This window comes from Leucoraja erinacea, chromosome 26, assembly GCF_028641065.1.
Source record: "Leucoraja erinacea ecotype New England chromosome 26, Leri_hhj_1, whole genome shotgun sequence".
NCBI classification, from domain to species: domain Eukaryota; kingdom Metazoa; phylum Chordata; class Chondrichthyes; order Rajiformes; family Rajidae; genus Leucoraja; species Leucoraja erinaceus.
In genome coordinates this window covers 24953956-24973954 of record NC_073402.1, presented here as the reverse complement: position 1 = coordinate 24973954, position 19999 = coordinate 24953956, and the positions used below count along the sequence as shown (strand labels likewise).

General features: G+C 41.4%; 1 protein-coding gene and 1 long non-coding RNA gene across 3 annotated transcripts; one reads left to right on the top strand and one right to left on the bottom strand.

Moving 5' to 3' along the window:
- Positions 1-1461: 1461 nt before the first annotated feature.
- Positions 1462-16363, bottom strand: LOC129709847 (uncharacterized). Of its 2 annotated transcripts, XM_055656462.1 has the most exons (7): positions 16226-16300; positions 11923-12164; positions 9704-9874; positions 8997-9048; positions 7347-7425; positions 6037-6479; positions 1462-2263 (listed from the first exon to the last, which is right to left on the bottom strand). In XM_055656462.1, exons 3-6 carry the CDS (start codon positions 9832-9834, stop codon positions 6049-6051), a joined length of 693 nt encoding a protein of 230 aa, XP_055512437.1. In that variant the 5' UTR covers positions 9835-9874; positions 11923-12164; positions 16226-16300; the 3' UTR covers positions 1462-2263; positions 6037-6048. The 2 variants fall into 2 exon arrangements, with proteins under 2 accessions (XP_055512437.1, XP_055512436.1); XM_055656461.1 differs by lacking the exon at positions 11923-12164 and having other exon boundaries at positions 16226-16363.
- A 34-nt stretch (positions 16364-16397) lies between these two features.
- On the top strand, positions 16398-19664 carry LOC129709848 (uncharacterized). The gene is made up of 3 exons (XR_008725584.1): positions 16398-16533; positions 18947-19012; positions 19240-19664. It is a non-coding gene; the product is annotated as an uncharacterized LOC129709848 (long non-coding RNA).
- Positions 19665-19999: the final 335 nt, after the last annotated feature.

Genomic DNA, 19999 nt, shown 5'->3' with positions numbered 1-19999 from the left:
TCAACCTGACGTGCACAATCAAATAAGATCAAATAGAACAAGTTGTCCTACAACTTTAGGCTGTGCACGCCATACACAAGAAGAATATCACAGGTAAAATGCCAATGTGTTCATTAACACTGGATAGTGAAAGTGTCGGAAAGTGCAAGGTCACTGTGCTCTCTTTCTTCTTAATGATGTTCCAAACAGTTGATTTTGATAAGCCTAAGGTTTGGCTGATGTAACAGTTTTATTCTTGTTTCTCAGTCACATAACGGCTTCTTTGACTTTCATTGGTACAACTTTGGTCCTCATGTTGATAAACAGCAATAAAAGTTTCCAAAGGCGATGGAAAGATGGAGGACAGACTAGGTGCTGAGAGCTCTCTTATACCTTCATTAAGGAGGCAATTAAACACACCCGAGCCTGTGAAGCCATGTGTCCCAAACATTATGGTGGCCTGAGAAGGGGGGAGGACTATGTATAAACACAGCTGTAATTTCTACATGGTGAAACCAAAATGTATAATAATGTCCTTTAATAAAATCTGACAATGTGCACTTTAACCACATGTGATTCTTTTCTATTACAAATCTCAAATTGTGGAGTAGAGAGCCAAATAAATGAATGATGGGTCTTTGTAACCAAACATTATGGAGGGCACTGTATAATGATGCCATGGGAATATTACTTAAGAGACATAGATGGTGTAGTGCAAGTGAAATGTTTGTGGCTGCAGGAGTCAATACTTTACAAACTGTCTTAAGAAATAGTATGTATACATGTATTTGCCGGATTAATGACTGAAAATGAAATCATCTTGGCCTTATCAAACATAAGGTTTAGCACTACATGCTACCAATCCCAGCTGTGGAGACATTGTTATTGTTGTCTCGAAGGGCCGAATGGCCTACTCCTGCACCTATTTTCTATATTTTTCTATGTTGTAGGACACGGATTTCTTTAATTCTTGATCTTAAACCAGGTTTTGTGCTTTTGTATGTTATTTATTGTGCTTTTGTGAATAATTTACTGTGCTTTTGTATGTAATTTATTGTGCCTTTGTATGCAATGTCTTGTCTTTTATCTGGATCTTGAGTCTGTAATAAAAGTAAAGTAAGTAAGTAATGTCTTGGTTCAAACGCACCAATCACACACTCCTCCTCGGGTGCTGGAACTCCTGATAGGGCAAAATTCCACATACACCACCCAATAATCATGTTCTCACGCCTCAGCCAAAGCACTGAACACCAACAAGCAGTTTAATCAAAAATCATGTCTGATCTTGCCTGCACCCAGTGTGCAAACAAAGATGATCAATAGCAGGAGTTCTGTTCCCTTCATGCAAGTTGCTAAAGGCAAGTGTTTCACCAGTACTTCAGATCAGGTAACCAAAGACAGGGCAGGAACAAATTTGGAATCATCCCATCCCTGCAGGGCTTGGTCACAAGCAGCTAGCTGTAAACACGCACATCATAAATATAATGTATTTTCAATGATTTAATCACATTATTGCATTTCAGTATCCTATACGCAATGTATTGCATCGAAATACACCATCCAGTAAATGTACACAAATAAAACAAACATTTTACTTGTAGCAACATCCCACAAATAGCATCAAAAATGAATAACAAGTCATTGTGTTCCACTGTGCTTATTATAGTCGAAGAGGAAGATTGACACTTTGAAAATACTTACCACCTCTTCTTTGAAATGTTCTGCATGATCTTCTGTATCTATGTGGATGTGATTGAATGCTTCAAAATCGAAAGAAGTACTTCACCGACAATGTTGCAGTCAGAGTGTCAGTCTGAATTATATTGCCAAGTCCTGGAATGATTCTTCTCATTCAGGGCTGAACATGAGCCAAAATATGACAATATATCAAGAGTGTACTTCATTGGACAGGTTTATACAGCAGAAAGTGCAGAGGTGAACAGTAAATGCCGAAATGTCGGGACAGTTTATTGTAGTATTATGTGATTTTAACTCCAGTACTAAATATATTATTCAATTCAATGCCCCTTTACTTTCACTGTGAAAGTGTAGCAGTCACAACTAAATGTTCATTCAATCTGCTGGATCAGTGCGTCGTTTGGGAATACAACTGTAAAAAAAACAGAAGATACAACACCCAAATGGAATAAAGTGGCACCAACTCCTCACGACATTCACATTGCTCTCCGCAGCTTTGATCGCAAGAGTACATCAACAGTAGGGTTGCCAGCTCTGCAGGATTATCCAATGTCTCCAGGAAATGAAGATTAATGCCCTGGATATTCTGTGAGCAAGAATTGGGGCAAAATGTAAGGGGAAGAGCATTAAATAAGTTTTTAAAAAATGGTTCCCCAATTCAATAGGTAAACAACTGTGTTTTTGAAAGATAACGTTGCTCTGGGTTGAGCAGGTGGTACACAAAACTTGGTTTAGTAGCACCCATTGGACGGTCTATCTCACCTCTTGGTGGGTTTTCTATAGATTTTTGTGTTTAATTAGGCCTGTTTCTCCCGTAACGATGACATTTACAAGATTCAACTGCATATTTTATACTGATTAAGATCTGTGACCTAAAACCTAGCATGCAACCTTGTCTGCCTTGATTGTTTCGCCCATCAAGGAGAGGATTGTGGTTATTCGCAGCTTCCATATCTCAGGATGACTCCCGCCCATTGCAGTTGAACTCTGTCACATCTGGCAAATTGCTTCTAACTTCTCTCTTCACAAGCTTACCCCAAATTCCCCAAAGAATAGGCATTTAAAGAATGCGCTCACAATTTTATGTACGTCCCTAGCAACCATGTGCGGAGTGCCTGGCTGTATCCCTGGAGACATTCGTGGCTCCCTTACACTGTGGGTGGTGAGGCCCCATCCATTTCCCGCTGACACTTTAAGAGGTGGCTGCAAAGATCGTAGCACCTGAGCTACATGCTAAACAAGTTATAACACATTAAAAAATGAATGCTGCACTGAAACAGAACTGGCCTAACAATTAAGGTGTATAAGAAGGAACTGCAGATGCTAGAAAATCGAAGGTACCCAAAAAAGCTGGAGAAACTCAGCGGGTGCTGCAGCATCTATGGAGCGAAGGAAAAAGGCAACGTTTCGGGCCGAAACCCTTCTTCATGTGTTCTTAAACATAATTATGTGATCTGCTGTACTGTTTTACTTTTACTCTTAGTGATACAACACGGCAACAAGCCCTTTGGCCCATCGAGTCTGTGCAGACCAGCGATCACCCTGTACACTAACCTGGACACATTAGGGACAATTTTACAATTTACCGAAGCTAATTAACCCACTGTAGCGGCACCTGCTGGTGTTCGCATGTAATCGAACCCTGAGGTTGGGTTCCTCGAACACGTGACTCTGGGAGGGTTCGGGTTTTGTGCGTTTTCTGGGCTGTGCCCAGTCAGTCCATCGAGACCACCGTGTGGCTAGACCTGTGTTCAAAGCGTTTGTTAGACTCGTTGTCGTTGAACAGTTTGTGAATAAAACTTCCGACTTTTGTCTGCATTGCCAAACTACAAACGTATGTCTTTGGTGTGTGGGAGGAAACCGGAAAACCAGGTGAAAACCCATGTGGTCACAGGGAGAACGTACAAACTCCGTACAGACAGCACCCGTGGTCAGGATCGAACCCGGGTCTCTGGCGCTGTAAGGCAGCAACTCCACCGTTGCACCACTGTGCCGCGCTTTGATTTCAAAAATGGGGGAAAACAGCAATTTCTAGTCCATTTTGTTTTCCATGAACATGTTTGTTTAAGACCAAACACTCATATTTAAGAAATGGGGAGATCTGTTTGGCCGAGTCCAGGATAATACTGCAGACTCCATTCTTCTTTTATTTAGACAAGGGAAACCAAAGCAAGTGCAAATTGCCACTAGCCCACCCAAAATAATCAGCACTCAGGAAATTAAAAACATGACCACTGTCAAATGCAGCATATTGAGGGTTACCATTGACCTAAAACACAATTGGGCCTGCCATATAACAGGTCAAATATTCAACAGCAAGTGATTCAACTGCAAGTTGCAAATTTGGACTGTAATCATGTCATAAATGATAGGAGCAGAATTAGGCCATTCGGCCCATCAAGTCTACTCCGCCATTCAATCACCTCTCCCTCCTAACCCCATTCTGCCTTCTCTCCATAACCCCTGACACCCGTACAAATCAAGAATCTATTTATCTCTGCCTTAAAAATATCCATTGACTAGGCCTGTGGGAAAGAATTCCACCCTCTGGCTAAAGAAATTCCTCCTCATCTACTTCCTAAATGAACGTCCTTTAATTCTGAGGCTATGACCTCTAGTCCTAGACTCTCCCACGAGTGGAAACTCTCCACATAGAATACCCACCACTCGCCTGGAATAAAGCAACACTCAGTTCAACATCAATCTGTAAATACATACAGTATTCACTCCAGCCAGTTTAATAACCCTGAAATGCCCCCTCTGGGTGAAAAAGCTGCCCCTCAGGTTCCTATTAAATCTTTCCCCTCTCAACTTTAACCTTTACCCTCTAGTTCTTGATTCCCCTACCCTGGGGAAAAAATCACTGCATTAATTCACCCCATCCATTCTCATAATTTTCATATACCTCCCTAAGATCACCCTTTAGCACTCCTGGCCTGCCCAACCTCAAGTCAGTAACATCCTCATAAAATCCTCTCTGCACTCCCTCCAGCGTAATGGCATCTTTCCTGTCCAAGGGTGGCCAAAAATGAACACAATACTCTAAGTGCAACCCTCCTCCTCAGCAATGTCTTGCACAACTGACAGTTCTCCTAATTTAAACAACAGTCCTCTGAGGTTATGAGCAGGGCTTTGCAAAATCCAAATCCGTTGCCCAGGTCAATTCCAGACATTTCAACTTAGTTGACATTTCAGGGAGCACACCACATTGGTGGATCTGAGGTCACATATAGACCTGGCTTCACATCTTAGCCCAAGCTTCATAGATTACAAGTAACGTAACCATCACTGATCTGAAGAAACTGCAGTAGTTCCTTTATCGTTACAAGGCCAGAATCTTAGATCTCCACCCTTCATAGGGTCATAGAAAAACCACTGCTGCAGTTCAAGAGGAAGATTTGCAATGATCCACTAAATAGTTAATTAAATAGGCAAAACAGGACAGCAGACTATTATCTAAATGGTGGCCGATTGGGGAAAGGGGGAGATGCAGCGAGACCTGGGTGTCATGGTACACCAGTCATTGAAGGTAGGCATGCAGGTGCAGCAGGCAGTAAAGAAAGCGAATGGTATGTTGGCTTTCATAGCAAGAGGATTTGAGTATAGGAGCAGCGAGGTTCTACTGCAGTTGTACAGGGTCTTGGTGAGACCACACCTGGAGTATTGCGTACAGTTTTGGTCTCCAAATCTGAGGAAGGCATCTTTATTGCCATAGAGGGAGTTTAAAGAGACGGTTCACCAGACTGATTCCTGGGATGTCAGTACTGTCCTATGAAGAAAGACTGGATAGACTTGGTTTATCCTCTCTGGCATTTAGGAGATTGTGCGGGGATCTTATAGAAACTTACAAAATTCTTAAGGGGTTGGACAGGCTAGATGCAGGAAGATTGTTCCCGATGTTAGTCAAGTCCAGGACAGGGGTCACAGCTTAAGGATAAAGGGGAAATCCTTTAAAAACCGAGATTACAAGAACTTTTTTCACACCGAGAGTGGTGAATCTCTGGAACTCTCTGCCACAGAGGGTAGTTGAGGCCAGTTCATTGGCTATATTTAAGAGGGAGTTAGATGTGGCCCTTGTGGCTAAGGGGATCAGGGGTATGGAGAGAAGGCAGGTACGGGATACTGAGTTGGATGATCAGCCATGATCATATTGAATGGCGGTGCAGGTTCGAAGGGCCGATTTGCCTACTCCTCCACCTAATTTCTAGTTTCTATGTTTCTATGTTCCTTCAGACACGTATCAATTCAGGCCTTGGAGGGCAACTCAAAAGCACTCTTGCATCCTGTGTGCCCATAGCCCTGGTTCTATTGATGGTGGATGGTGTAGCAGTTGATAAACCCTTAGAACAATTTTGTTACCTGATATCTTTATCACGGAACTGAATCTTCATCATCCAAGTGCTTGTCTGGGATTGGTGGAGGCTCATCATTGTCTCCTTTATCTTGAACTCCAGTTTTCACCTGAACCTGCTTGTTTTTCTGTTTTCTTACTTTTGCATAAATCGGTATTTGTGGTTGTTCATTGGTAGACTCCCTGACTTCAGTGTTATATTCATCCTTCTGACCTGGTTCTGCGGAGGGTACTTCTGCTGAGGGTACCTCCTCACATTGGGTCATACAATCCATCTTCTGTTCCCTTTGACTTCCCTCATTTGAATTCCAACCACTCACTTGGATGTCTCTCACAACTTCGTACAAACTGTCGTCATCGCCCTTGTCGCTCTCCACAAGACTGGTCAACTGAATTCCGGGGGTATTTTGGACAACTTGTGATTCATCGATCACTGTTACCTTCTGCTGGCCTGTGGGAAGAACAAAAGTCATTCGGCATTTAAGTGATCAAGGCAAAAATATATAGCAGTCACATGGATAATTACAAGATGTATTGTGTCTTTCAAGGTGGAACGAGCTGACAGATAGAGTTGTTGAGGTAGGTACTATTACAACATTTTAAAAGACATTTGGACAATACACAAAAGGGGAACGTTTTGGAGGGATATGGGCCAAAGGGAGGAAAATGGGATTAGCTTAAATGCTGCATTTTGGTCAGGATGTACAAGTTGGGCCGAAGGGCCTGACTCTATGAGCTGACGTTTAATTCATGATTTTTGTTTTCATCACTTGCACAGCCACTTGGTTGTTCATGATAATTTTTTATACATTATGCCATAACTGGATATGTATTTTAATGTGCAATGTCCAAGGGGAACATTTACAACCAACACACAAATATGTCAGGAATTGCATACAAGAACATTTTAAGTAGAAGCAAAGACACAGTGCTGGAATAACTCCGCGGGTCAGGCAGGATCTCTGGAGAACATGGATAGGTGATGTTTTGGGTTGGGACCTTTCTTCATCAGCTGTCTGATCCACTGAGTTACTCCAGCATTTGTCTCTTTTTTTCTACAGAAAATTCCAAGTTTGAATAAGTTGTCATAACTACTGCCAGCAGGGGGAGCTCCAACTGATGTTTTGAGCAAAAACACTTGGGATTCTCCAAACAGATTGTCAGAAAAAGTCTGATATGCACTTTCCTTATTTTGTCCACTGCAGTCCAATACTTCTATATTTATCTAGCTACATATATCAATGGTTCTTATTTAACATTCTTATTTTACATTAGTTGGAGCTCTCATCTTTTTGGGGATAGAGTGACCATTACATACAAACTATCTTTGGAATCTTTCCATTTTCATTTGTCGTGTCAAGATCAGGCTTGGGCTGGACAGAATCAATGTGGTTCTTCTGCAAAGCAAAAAGAATAGAGAAGTTTGAAAATTATTTTGATTTTTCTCATTAATCATTAACAGTGAAGCTTCCCAAGGATTATTTTAATTTGTTCTTTACAACCAGGTCTAAACTATAAATCTCACCATTCAATGTCTTGTTGCATCTTAACAAAAGTGCAACAACTTTTTGAAAGTTTCAGTCACTATTTCCTGATTGATCTTTAATGAAAATCAATCTTAAATGGTTATCTGTGCCATCACTTCAATCCTCTCACCTGCATTATTCAAAACCAGTCTAACATGGATGTTAATCAAACTGCATGAAATTGCTTTTGCCATTAGGTATATTCAGTTATATCGGTACATTAAATTGTAGTTTTAGCTCAGTGTGTAGCACTCTGACCCTAGAATAAAGTTCTGAGTTTAAGTTACACCATACAGACAATATCCAGGTTGTACTATGGCAGCAAGGAGTTATTTAAGCACAAAGCATTGACAATCTCTTTATTAAAGAGTAATAGACAGATACTGCATGGAAACAGACATTTTGGCCCACTGCATCCACACTGTCCAGTAAGTATTTTTACACCAATTACATATTAAATACACATTGTCCCCCCATTCCCATTAACTGCCTTCATAGTCTCTCATTCATCCACACAATAGGGGCAAGTTACAGTGGACAATTATCTGACTCAACCCTCAGAGCATGAAGATACTGGAACACAATACCCAAGGTCAGGATTGAACATAGAGCCCCTTAGTGGTGTGATATAGTAGCTGCACTACTGTGCTGCCAAAATCAGTGGCCAGTGAGAACCTACTGGCCTTCTTCAAATATTGTTGAGCAGGATCAGTTTTTCAGTCTCTGTTAAACTGAGGTTCTCTCTCCCTCCTCAGATAACAGGATAAGCAGCATTATTTGAAGAAGGAAAGAGGATTCTTCCATGATGTCCAGTCTACTGATACCCAAATATGTGTTTCATGGTCAAATATCTCCATTGTGTTGTGTAATAAATTCACAAGTGACTGGTTTTCAAAAAGTATTTCATTGGTTGTTAAGCATGTTGAGTTATCTTAAGATACCAAAGATGCTACATAAAGGCAAGTCCTTCCCAAACTTGAAGCTATCTATTGACAAGCTGAATGGTCCATGTGACTTTAAAGATACACCATGGAAACTGACACTTTGGCCCACCAAGTTCGCACCAACCAACAATCACCCGTACAATAGCACTATCCTACACAATAGGGACAATTTACAATTTACAGAAGCCAATTAACCCACAAACTTGCACGTTTTTGTTGCATGGGAGGAGACCGGAACACCCGGAGAAAACCCACATGGTCACAGGGAGAATGTATAAACTCCTTACAGACAGAACACATAATCAGGATTGAACCCGATTCTCTGGCGCTATATAAAAAGCATCAAATTTACTACTGTGTCACTGTGCTGCCCTTGTGTGGCATAGAATCAGGTTCATACAGAAACAAGCCCTGTGGCCAATCTCGAGGGGTGCATCAATCCTGCATCAAGCACTCATTTACGCTATTATCTCCACCTATGAAGTGATTCTTACTTACTATAAACAGCACTTTGAGTTGTCCATCACGGCCTCTCACTCTTTCAGATAATCTGGTATGCAGGAAATAATGAGGATTTAGAGGTAAAACAAAACAATACAACATCAACAATATTGTATCTATATTAGTTCACTAGTTAACACCAATTTTTGTAGAAAGTTACAACCCCCCCCCAACAAATTCCTGATGGAGAAGTCTAACTTAGGCCACTTACTTTAAAAGTGCAGAACAGTGGTGAACGTGCTTTTGAGTTTTGCACTGGTTGTAAAGATATGAGAAAGAACTGCATAAATGCAAGACAAAACTCACACATTCCTACGTCAATAAAAGTTAACACCCATGGATTGCCCAGTTGGACAGGATACCAAATTCACACAACGAGGCTCTGAGCAATATTCACCCTCAGTTAACTTCCCAAAAAGTAAAACATCATCAGGTCATTGTCACATCGTGGGTTGCCTTAGTTTGCCATTCCCAAATTGCTGCCATATTTTCCATGTCACATTAGTGACTAAACTTCAGAAAAAATATGACATTGGCTGTAACTTGCTTTGTAGAGACCCGTGCAATTAAAGAGGCGATTTCAAAAGGTGCTGTTGGGATGTGGTACAACAACATCTAATCTTGAAATCCCCTTCTTTAAAAAGTGCACATGCACAGAGACGGATTGCAAGGTGTAGTTTCCCAAAAAAATTCCAAGGTTGTACCTCCTCCAGAAAGCACAGACGATCATGGCCTGGATGAGAAGCAGTAAGGAAACAATTGATAACGCCAGGAACAACTGAGGAAATTGCCACACTCCAGCCACAAACATCCCACTCGTTGGATCAGGAGCCATGAAGAGCACGGGCCCCAGTGCTATCCAATTACGTAGAGACCTGAGAAAATAAAAAATACCAGTTCCATTAAATCATTCCTAGTGAGAACATGCAATGGTTTCACCGTCACTGGCTCCCTCACAACAACATTCCGAGGATTACCATTGACCAGACTCTAAATTGGACTCGCACGGAACGGCAATGTTGGAATCTTGAGCAAAGCACAAAGTACTGGAGGAATTCAGCGGGTCAGGCAGCATCTTTGGAGGGAATGGACGGGCGATGTTTCAGTTTGGAGAAGCTTGCAAAAGTGTCCCGAGCCAAAACTTTGCCTGTCTGTTCCTTCCAAAGAGGCCACCTGACCTGTTGATTTATTTCAGCACCTTACATTTTGCTCCAAACTACCATGAAAGGGGCAGCCTATTTTGTGACAAGTACCTTTCCTTTTGACTCCTCATATCTTTTCCAATATCTAAAAGGCATACATCTGGAATTCTATGTAACACCATTCACTTATCTGAATAGAGACAGATCGGATAATATTTAAGAGGTTCAACATTCTTTAGGAATGCAAGATTGCTGGAGAAAGTCAGCGGGTGCGGCAGCATCTATGGAGCAAAGGAAATGGGCAACGTTTCGCCCCGAAACATTGCCTTTTTCCTTCGCTCCATAGATGCTGCCGCACCTGCTGAGTTTCTCCAGCAATCTTGTCTACCTTCGATTCTCCAGCATCTGCAGTTCCTTCTTGAACATTCTTTAGGAATGTGCAGCTCTCTTGATTCACAGCTTACCCACCTTAAGCATTCACTGCTTGTGAGCAAATTGACTGATAATTAACCAAACTGCTTTTAAATACAACAGTGTTTTTATTTTGCCATGTTTATATTAGCTGTGAAGCAATTTAAACCATCTAATTTTTTTGAAAATTAACATAAATGCACGTACTTTATAAAAAAAAGGTCTCCAGGTGTCCTTCAAACATCCCATTTTCAAATCTTTTGGACATGCATAGATACATAGAAAATAGGTGCAGGAGTAGGCCATTCGGCCCTTCGAGCCTGCACCGCCATTCAATATGATCATGGCTGATCATCCGACTCAGTATCCCGTACCTGCCTTCTCTCCATACCCCTGATCCCTTTAGCCACAAGGGCCCCATCTAACTCCCTCTTAAATATAGCCAATGAACTGGCCTCAACTACCCTCTGTGGCAGAGAGTTCCAGAGATTCACCACTCTCTGTGTGAAAAATGTTTTTCTCATCTCGGTCTTAAAGGATTTCCCCCTTATTCTTAAGCTGTGCCCCCTTGTCCTGGACTTCCCCAACATCGGGAACAATCTTCCTGCATCTAGCCTGTCCAACCCCTTAAGAATTTTGTACGTTTCTATAAGATCCCCCCTCAGTCTCCTAAATTCTAGCGAGTACAAGCCGATGCACACCAAGTCTTATGAAATTATTTAACTAATGGGGCATCACACTAAAGTTTGTAGGTTTTCTAGCAGTGATAAACAGATAATAATGAGAAACCAGATCATTTAGGATGCACGAGCTTTGTTATCTGCAATATCTTATGCAAACCATGGCAACCAACTAAGTCAATGTAAACTGAACTTCAGTTTAATAAACAGCCAAAACATGATGGCCATTTTGGACTAAGTGAATAAAATTAAGTCCATTTATTTTCCCCCACTTCCTCCTTAAAATTCCAAGTTTGAATCAGTTGTATTGCACAGTAAACAAAAGAAATACGAGGGGAATTGCCAACGTCAATAATATTCAACAAAGTCCATGTATTTTCTCAGCTCAAAGTCCATATCATTCAACCGAGTCCCTTCATGGGCAGGCAGGATATAATGCTTTTGCACAAATTTCAGCAAGAAATTCAGCATTCATCTCTTTCCTGAAACAACAGGTCACAGTTTTCCAAAGGGATAGAACTTATTCCCCCCCCCCCACCATCCCCAAAATAAAGGTTCAATTTCCCCCATCCCCCTCCACTAACTTCATCACTTATTTCAGAGTCTGAAATATGAACAGGTGATTTCAAAAAATCAGAATACACATAATGATCCCAGTAATATTAAGAAAACAATTGCTCATCAGTTTACCTTTAAACTGGTGTACAGGAAACTATATTGACACAGGATTGAAGGTTAAACAAGAACTGGTTTTGCTGAGACAGTTTCACTAACAAGCTTCTGTCCACTCCTTTTTTTCCACTAAAATGTTTAGTTCATATTCTTCTTTTTTCTGTCGTTTAAAGTCTCAATGGATTGATTTTTAAAGGAGATCACCAAAATAATGAGGGGAGAAGAAATGAGTTTTTGTAGTCAAACAGGCACGATCAATGCTGTCAAATAGAGATAAAATCAGTCAATTATTCAAGTTGCATGCTGATATGGAAACTTGTGTTAGTGGAGGAAGATATAGTGTTTAAAAATAAATAATAGTTTGTGAATTCTGGTTCATGTTTCCTTTGCTCCAGGAGGAACAAACATTGAATTGTACCAGTTATTCTCCTTGTGTAAACTCAAAATTTAAAGGGCATTACTTATTGGAATGGAAGATCAATAGGCCCTTCTGGCTGATTATGCAAATAGCATCCAGTTCTACCTCACGGAAAATGTTGTCTCCTCTGTCCACCATTGCCTGAACCAATATCCACAACTGAAGTCTCCATGTGTAGGAAGGAATTGCAGATGCTGGTTTAAACTGAAGATAGACACAAAATGCTGGAGTAAGTCAGCGGGACAGGCAGCATCTCTGGAGAGAAGGAATGGGAGACGTTTCAGGCCTGAAGAAGATTCTCGACCCGAAACGTCACCCGTTCCTTCTCTCCAGAGATGCTGCCTGTCCCGCTGAGTTACTCCAGCATTTTGTGTCCATCTTCAGCAGAAATCCCCTCTCGTTATATATTGGAAAATACCAAACCATTACGTTTGGTCAGTCATAAAAGGTGCTCCCTCACCAACAGCACCATCCTTATTCAAGGTAAATGTCTAGTAGTGATCCGGATGCTTCACAACCTTGGAGTCAACATAAGCAGCCACCATAAACAGCGGCGTGTGAGAATCCCTAGGCACACACAGCAAAAGCGGAGACCAACAGCCATCAGTCCAATGTCTGGGCAACACACCGTGATGTGCCACGGGAGTGTCTTGGAGTCTAGTGCGAGTGCGGACGGCTTTCTGACTGTTCGGGCGGACAGGGACTGCAGAGAGAGCGGCAAGCGGTCGATGCGACTCTAGTCACATCACGGTGGATCGTGTGTGTGGCCTGGACATTGCACTGATGGCTGTAGGTCTCCGCTTCTGCTGTGAGCCTGGGGATTCTCACACTGGTGGCTGTTAATATTTATTTTTAATGTAATTTTGAATCTTGTTGCTTTCTTTTTGATATGACTATGGTAAAATCAAATTTCACTGTATCTCAGGGTACACATGACAATAAAGGACTATTGAAGTATTTCTAACTACAATTCGTGTCATTCCATCTTTTCCCACCTCATTTTCCGCTGAAATGATCATCCCTGCCTTTGCTACCTTTAGGGATGACTGTTCCAATTTATCTCTGGCAGCTTTCCCTGAATATACCCTCGTGTACCCAGGGAGAGTGTGCAAATGCCACACAGATATCACTCAAGATCAAAGTTGAACTTGGGGTTTTTGGCGCTGTGACACAGCAGCTCTACCAGCTCTATGCCACTATTCTGTCCCATTAAGATATTATACGGTCACGATCGCTGGGGAAATGATTTGATCAATGTTTCCAAAATGGCATAAAATCTTCAAATGGTCTGAAAAAGGGTTTCAACTCAAAACATCACCCATTCCTTCTCTCCGGAGATGCTACCTGTCCCGCTGAGTTACACCAGCATTTTGTGTCTATCTTTAACTGTTCTCATCTTGCCATTCTGTTCTTGAAGGCACTGATTTATATTGGGATACAATCTCACATGGGTGCTGTGTATTCCACTGGTTCCAGATTCCTTTCAGGGTCTCACTAGGCATTGATTTAGCCACACAATAGACAATAGGTGCAGGAGTAGGCCATTCGGCCCTTCGAGCCATCACCGCCATTCACTGTGATCATCCACAATCAGTACCCAGTTCCTGCCTTCTCTCCATATCCCCTGACTCCGCTATCTAACTCTCTCTTGAAAGCATCCAGAGAATTGGCCTCCACTGCCTTCTGAGGCTGAGAATTCCACAGATTCACAACTCTCTGAGTGAAAAAGTTTTTCCTCGTCTCCGTTCTAAATGGCCTACCCCTTATTCTTAAACTGTGGCCCCTGGATCTGCACTGCCCCAACATCGGGAACATGTTTCCTGCCTCTAGCGTGTCCAATCCCTTAATAATCTTATATGTTTCAATATGTTTCAATGACCATTGACCAATGACCATAAGGACAAAGCTATGAGGATAACAAACTTTGAGCCAGCCCTCTCATTCAATTAATGACCAATTTATACCTTTTAAAAAATATATATATTTATTAGAAGTAAGTACAATGCATTGGTACAAAAATTATGTTAACATATTACATTCTCTGTGCAACTTCCTTTTTTTTTAAAGAGAGAAGTGAGAAAAGAGAGAAGAAAAAGAGGTTGTGAAAAGTGAAGAAAGACTAGTGAGCTTGACTGAAAAACAGATAAAGAAAAAGTGAAAAAAAAGGAATGTGAAGAAGAAAAGCAGGAGGGAGATTATTCAGTCGCCACAAGGAGATGATTATTTTATGTTCTAAATCATCTTTCACCCAACCAATTTATACCTTTGTGCCATTTAATTTTCTTTGTTTAATTCCCTTTAATGTGCCTGCCACACACAAGCCTATTGCTCACATTCTTGAACATGGTCACAATGCCATTCCCCTACATTGCTCACAGGTGAAGACATTTTAAAAATACTTCATTGATGAGAACGTCCTGAGCATCATTAAAGATGATAAGAAAAATCTATATTGTTTATTCCCATTAGTTTAGATAGATAGTCATTTGAACCCGCCTCAGTTGATGGGAAGCAGGTATGATTGGATCAGGCCAAAGTTTCTCATCCTTATTTGTTCCTGTTTGAACTATGTGTGCTTGAATGTTTAATTTTAATACTTCATCAACAGACAAATTATGATTCATGATTGATGGAGAATGAAGGAATCATAGAATTACACTAGTGTGAAATTTCATCTTCCATTAAATATTTTAGGCAGGTGATTTAAGAGAGAGTTAGATAGAGCTCTAGAGGTTCGTGGAGTCAAGGGATATGGGGAAAAGGCAGGCACGGGTTATTAATAGGGGACGATCAGCCATGATCACAATGAATGGCGGTGCTGGCTCGAAGGGCCGAATGGCCTCCTCCTGCACCTATTTTCTATGTTTCTATGTGATTTAATAAACCACATGCATTGAACTACTTTCAATATCTTAAGCTAACTAAATCTGTTCTGTGTTAAACAAAGGAAACTTTACATCATAGCACCGAGCCTCCACCTTTGCAGTGTGCCTTTCACATTGCCCTTCTGACACTGCAGTATTTCCTCAGTTTTCTATTACTGACACTTGGACAGTGTGATGCTCCATATTCACTGTCAGCGTTGATAAAGTATCCTCTTGGAAATGCCCCTCTAACTATATAGCACTGTCTTAGTATTGACCTGTTGACAATGCTGCTTACCTTCAGTAATAACAACTTAACACTCAATCAATTTTGAACCACTCAACGTGGCAGTCCCAATGAAACGTTCCCCTTCATTTCTGCCCCTCCACCTGTGCAGGATCCCTTCTTCAAAGAAAGGGAGTCCTGACCCAAAACGTCGCCTGTCCATTTCCTCCACTGATGCTGCCTGACCCGCTGAGTTCCACCAGCACTTTGTGTTTTGCTCAAGATTCCAGCATCTGCAGTCTCTTGTGTCTCCAATTATCTGTAGTTGTACGTTTTGAATATTGACTATGGTAGACTGTCCACGTAATATCGAAAAATCAACACAGTCTGAAGGCTGTGATTTCAGGCACTTGGTTCAGGGCTGACACTCCAGTGCAGTACCACAGGAGCATGGCATTGTCTGAAATGCTAGGCTGTCCTTTGGACAAGCCTCAGAGTTTAGAGTCCACATCTCCCCTCAGGTAGACTGAGAGATTTATGGGCACAATTTTAAAAGGCAGCCGCTCATTTCCAGCTCCTGGGCCAAAATTTATCAATCAAATAAATCCATTCTATGGCCATTTTCTTATTGTCGTTTCTGGGAGATTGTTTTGCCCAAATTGCCTTTCATACATTACTACAGTTCAATCAAGTACTCTGCTGGCTCTACCAAAACTGTGTGAATACAAGCCTTTCTTTCATTCTTTCACAGTGACCACAATTAGTCTTTCATTCCACGTACAGTAATGATTTGGATTTTTTTTTTAAACTCACCTTAACTTCTGGGTCCAACTGTAACTTCACTCTGCACGACAAACCTGTCTGTCTTGTCTCTCACTGTTTCAAATCACAACCAAGTAATGATCTAAATGTGGAACCAGCTGGTTATATATTGGAAGGGCGGGGAATCTCAGATGCGTCGCCAGTTCATGCACCCCTTTAAAGAATTCGAAGCAAGAGGCTGACACGACAAGAATTAAGTTGTACTCCTCTTTTTAGACTCTCGAGAGATCCAATAAAAAAACACCTCTCCGGGAGTCAACAAGGAACAAGGAACGAGGAACCTTTTGCTGCTATTTATAGTAAGTGACCGTACTGAAAGATTACCTTCGGTATCAGAGTACATTAATCTGCAAATGTAGTTGTGTTTCACAAAGCCGTACGCAAGGGTGGGGCACTTAGCTACACACAGTTACATCAAACATTGGCTTCAGGTGTTAGCGAAAATAAATTTATACCAGGCAGCTCATTTTGTAGCCACTGAATTAAATCAAGAGTTTAGCAAGAATTGTCGATAACTATTTAAACCCAATGAGTTTCATTTAAAATGTACCTTCACTGCCAATACATTGAACAGTATGATCAATTGAATTACAGAGTGCAAATTTAATACAAACATCAACTCAAACACAGCACATGAGCCATTTAAAAATAAATTTTTAAAAAACCATTAAAAAAAGAAAATTAAAAAAAAGATTAAAAAGAGAAAATTAACAGAATTATAATTTATTGACATATTAAATTGGATAGTTATATGGACGGGAAAGGAATGGAGGGTTATGGTCTGAACGCAGGTATATGGGACTAGGGGAGAATACGTGTTCGGCACGGACTAGAAGGGTCGAGATGTCTGTTTCCGTGCTGTAATTGTTATATGGTTATTATATGGTTATAAGTCCTGATGGGAATGTGTCTGCAGTTTTTTTAAACTTTTATTTCCTTATATTTTTTATCAATTATTAATGGCCGTTGTCTCAGGGACAGGAGGTGAACTCTCATACATTCAAAACGCATTCCTGTCGCTTGGTGTGAAAGTGACATAGCCTAATCCCACTTACGCGATTTTTTCAGCGACTGCCAGCACCCGCATCGTCACAGCAGGTCGCCGAATATTTGTTGAAAATCCAGCAACGACCAGAAAAAGGTACGACTCTTTGGGCGACTGCTCACAACATGTCACGGGGTGACGCCTGGACGGTCATGAGTAGTCGGCCAAAGAGTCGTACCCTGTTCTGGCCACCGCTGGATTTTCAACATTTTGATCAAATTTCCGCGGCATGCTGCAACGATGACGGGTGCCGGCAAGTCGCCGAAAAAAATGGCGTAAGTGGGACAGACCCTTCACACCATCAACAAGGGCAGCTCAAAGGAGCAACGGTAGAGTTGCTGCCTTACAACTCCGGGGACCTGACCAAGGGTGCTGTCTGTACGGAGTTTGCACATCCTCCCTGCGACCGCGTGGGTTTCCTTCGGATGCTCCGGTTCTGTAATTGGCCTCTGTAAATTGTCCCTAGTTAAGTGTGCAGGATAGAACTAGTGTACGTGATTGTAGGTCAGCATGGACTCGGTGAGCCGAAGGGCCTCTTTCCACCCTGTATTTCTATACTAAATTTATAACTTATCTTGGTTCTGCAAAAATTTATACTTTCTCCCTCACCCAGCCTCGATTGGTGTGGGGAAGTGATTTCTGAACTTCCACTATTCTTTGTGAGCATGTAATGAGAGGCCTAGATAGAGTGGATGTGGAGAGGATGGTGCCAGTAGTAAGAGAGACTAAAACCAGAGGGCACAGCCTCACAATAAAAGGACGCACCTTCAGAATGTAGATGAGGAGGAATTTCTTTAGTCAAAGGGTGATGAATCTGTAGAATTCATTGCCATAGATGGCTGTGGAGGCCAAGGAATTCGTTTTTTGGCCTAATTCTGCTCCTGTCACTGATGACCTTATGACCTTATTTTTTTTAAAGCAATTTAAGACTAACCTGCCCAACCTCTCCCTAGAGCTCAAGCCCGCAAGTCCTGGCATCATTTTTGTAAATCTTCTCTGCACTCTTTCCAGCATTGGTGAGATTATATCTGTAGGACTTTGTATAGTAACAGTCTTCTTATTTCCATGAATGGCATTGATGCATTCTAAGCAGTTCAGAGTCACATTAGGTTAACACCAGGAATGGACAAGTTGTCTGCTGAGGAAAGGTTGGAGTTGCTGCAGTTTGGAAGAGTGAGACGCCGAGAGATCTTGGCAGGATGTATGTGGAGAGGATGTACTCTTGTGAGAATTGCTGTTTTAAATTAAGGAATTTCCCATTAAAGACATACATGAGGATTTAAGGGTCTGTCCCACTTAGGCTATTTGTAAAAGGGCGATCTCACGGTGCGACCTGAAGCAAGACCTAACAAGAGTGTAACATCGTGGGAACCTTCTGCGATAGCTGTACGGCATTCGTGGACCACCGAGGACCTCCGTGGCGCTGACGGCAGGCAGTCGTGTGACTTGGTAAGGTCGGGAGAAAATTCAAACATTTTTGAATTTCTCCAAGAGTGTCTTGAGCAGCGTTGCAACATTGTATGAGTGCAGATGCCAGTGCGATATCCTTGCGATATCCGTGCGATATCCGTAATGACTCTTACGAGTACCGTGGGAACTCCTGCAAACTTGAATCATAATCTGTGTTTGTTTTACATGGACTAACACATAACTCTGTGATTCTAAAGTACACAGACAGGCCCTATGGATTGCCACGTGCAATGGGGGGACATCCAGCATTCCGTGCTGAACAGGTAAACTATTGTGTTCAGTGCGATATAAATTTAAAAAAAATCATTAGCATCCACATATGGACAACAACTTATTCATGAGTTGTGTTAATGAGCTTCAAGAGTAGAACTCTGATATGAATGAGATTCTAGAGAAGAACTCTGATATTAAAAGGGAACTTTAATGGAAGTTCCCGCAATTGTAAGGTCCGTGGGAAATGTTTCACATGTGCTTCTTACTTTCATTCTAGAGACACTCACCATCACCTCTGATGTTTGCAGACCTGCAGCCTGCTCGAGATCCACCTTTGCCTGTTGCTTACGGAGAGGTCCGTGGGAATAGTCCTTTTCAAGACAGTGCACAAGGTTGCGCTGACGTCAACTACCCCAATTAACCCTTGGAAGCTGATAATATTTTTTGTGCTTTTTCAAATAACAGTTTGAGTTTTCGTTTATTTTATTTGTTGGCCACTCACCATTTGGTGTGACATCTATACTCCTTTTACAATGTCTGTATGTTAATTGATGTGTCCTTTTGTACTCTTGTGCATATCTTTTTTCTGTAGGTGGCCCCACATTTTATTATATCCTGAAGTGTGATAAAGCTTTTACCTCAGCATTTTGATTGTTATTGCTTGTTTATCTCCCTGCTGAATAAATATATTTTTGACTATTAGCTTGATGTCTGCAAATCGTCATTAATACATCACTGCAAGATGAATGTCTCTAATGTTATAATCCCTATCATGCTGAAACACAAAATACCTTGAAGGAGGTGATATAATCACATTTTAACTCATTAACATCTTTGAGTGTGCAGGACCCTGAAATGTCCAGCTATTTAAACGTGTTCTTCACCTCTTGGTAGAAAATGAAATAAGACAATCAGCACGGTAAATGTGATACAAAGTCTTTATTCCTATTTGACAATATAAGAAGACGAATTCTGTCACATATTGAGAGGAGATGCATCACACAAAACATTTGTCTGTAAAAGGGCCTCGCAAACAC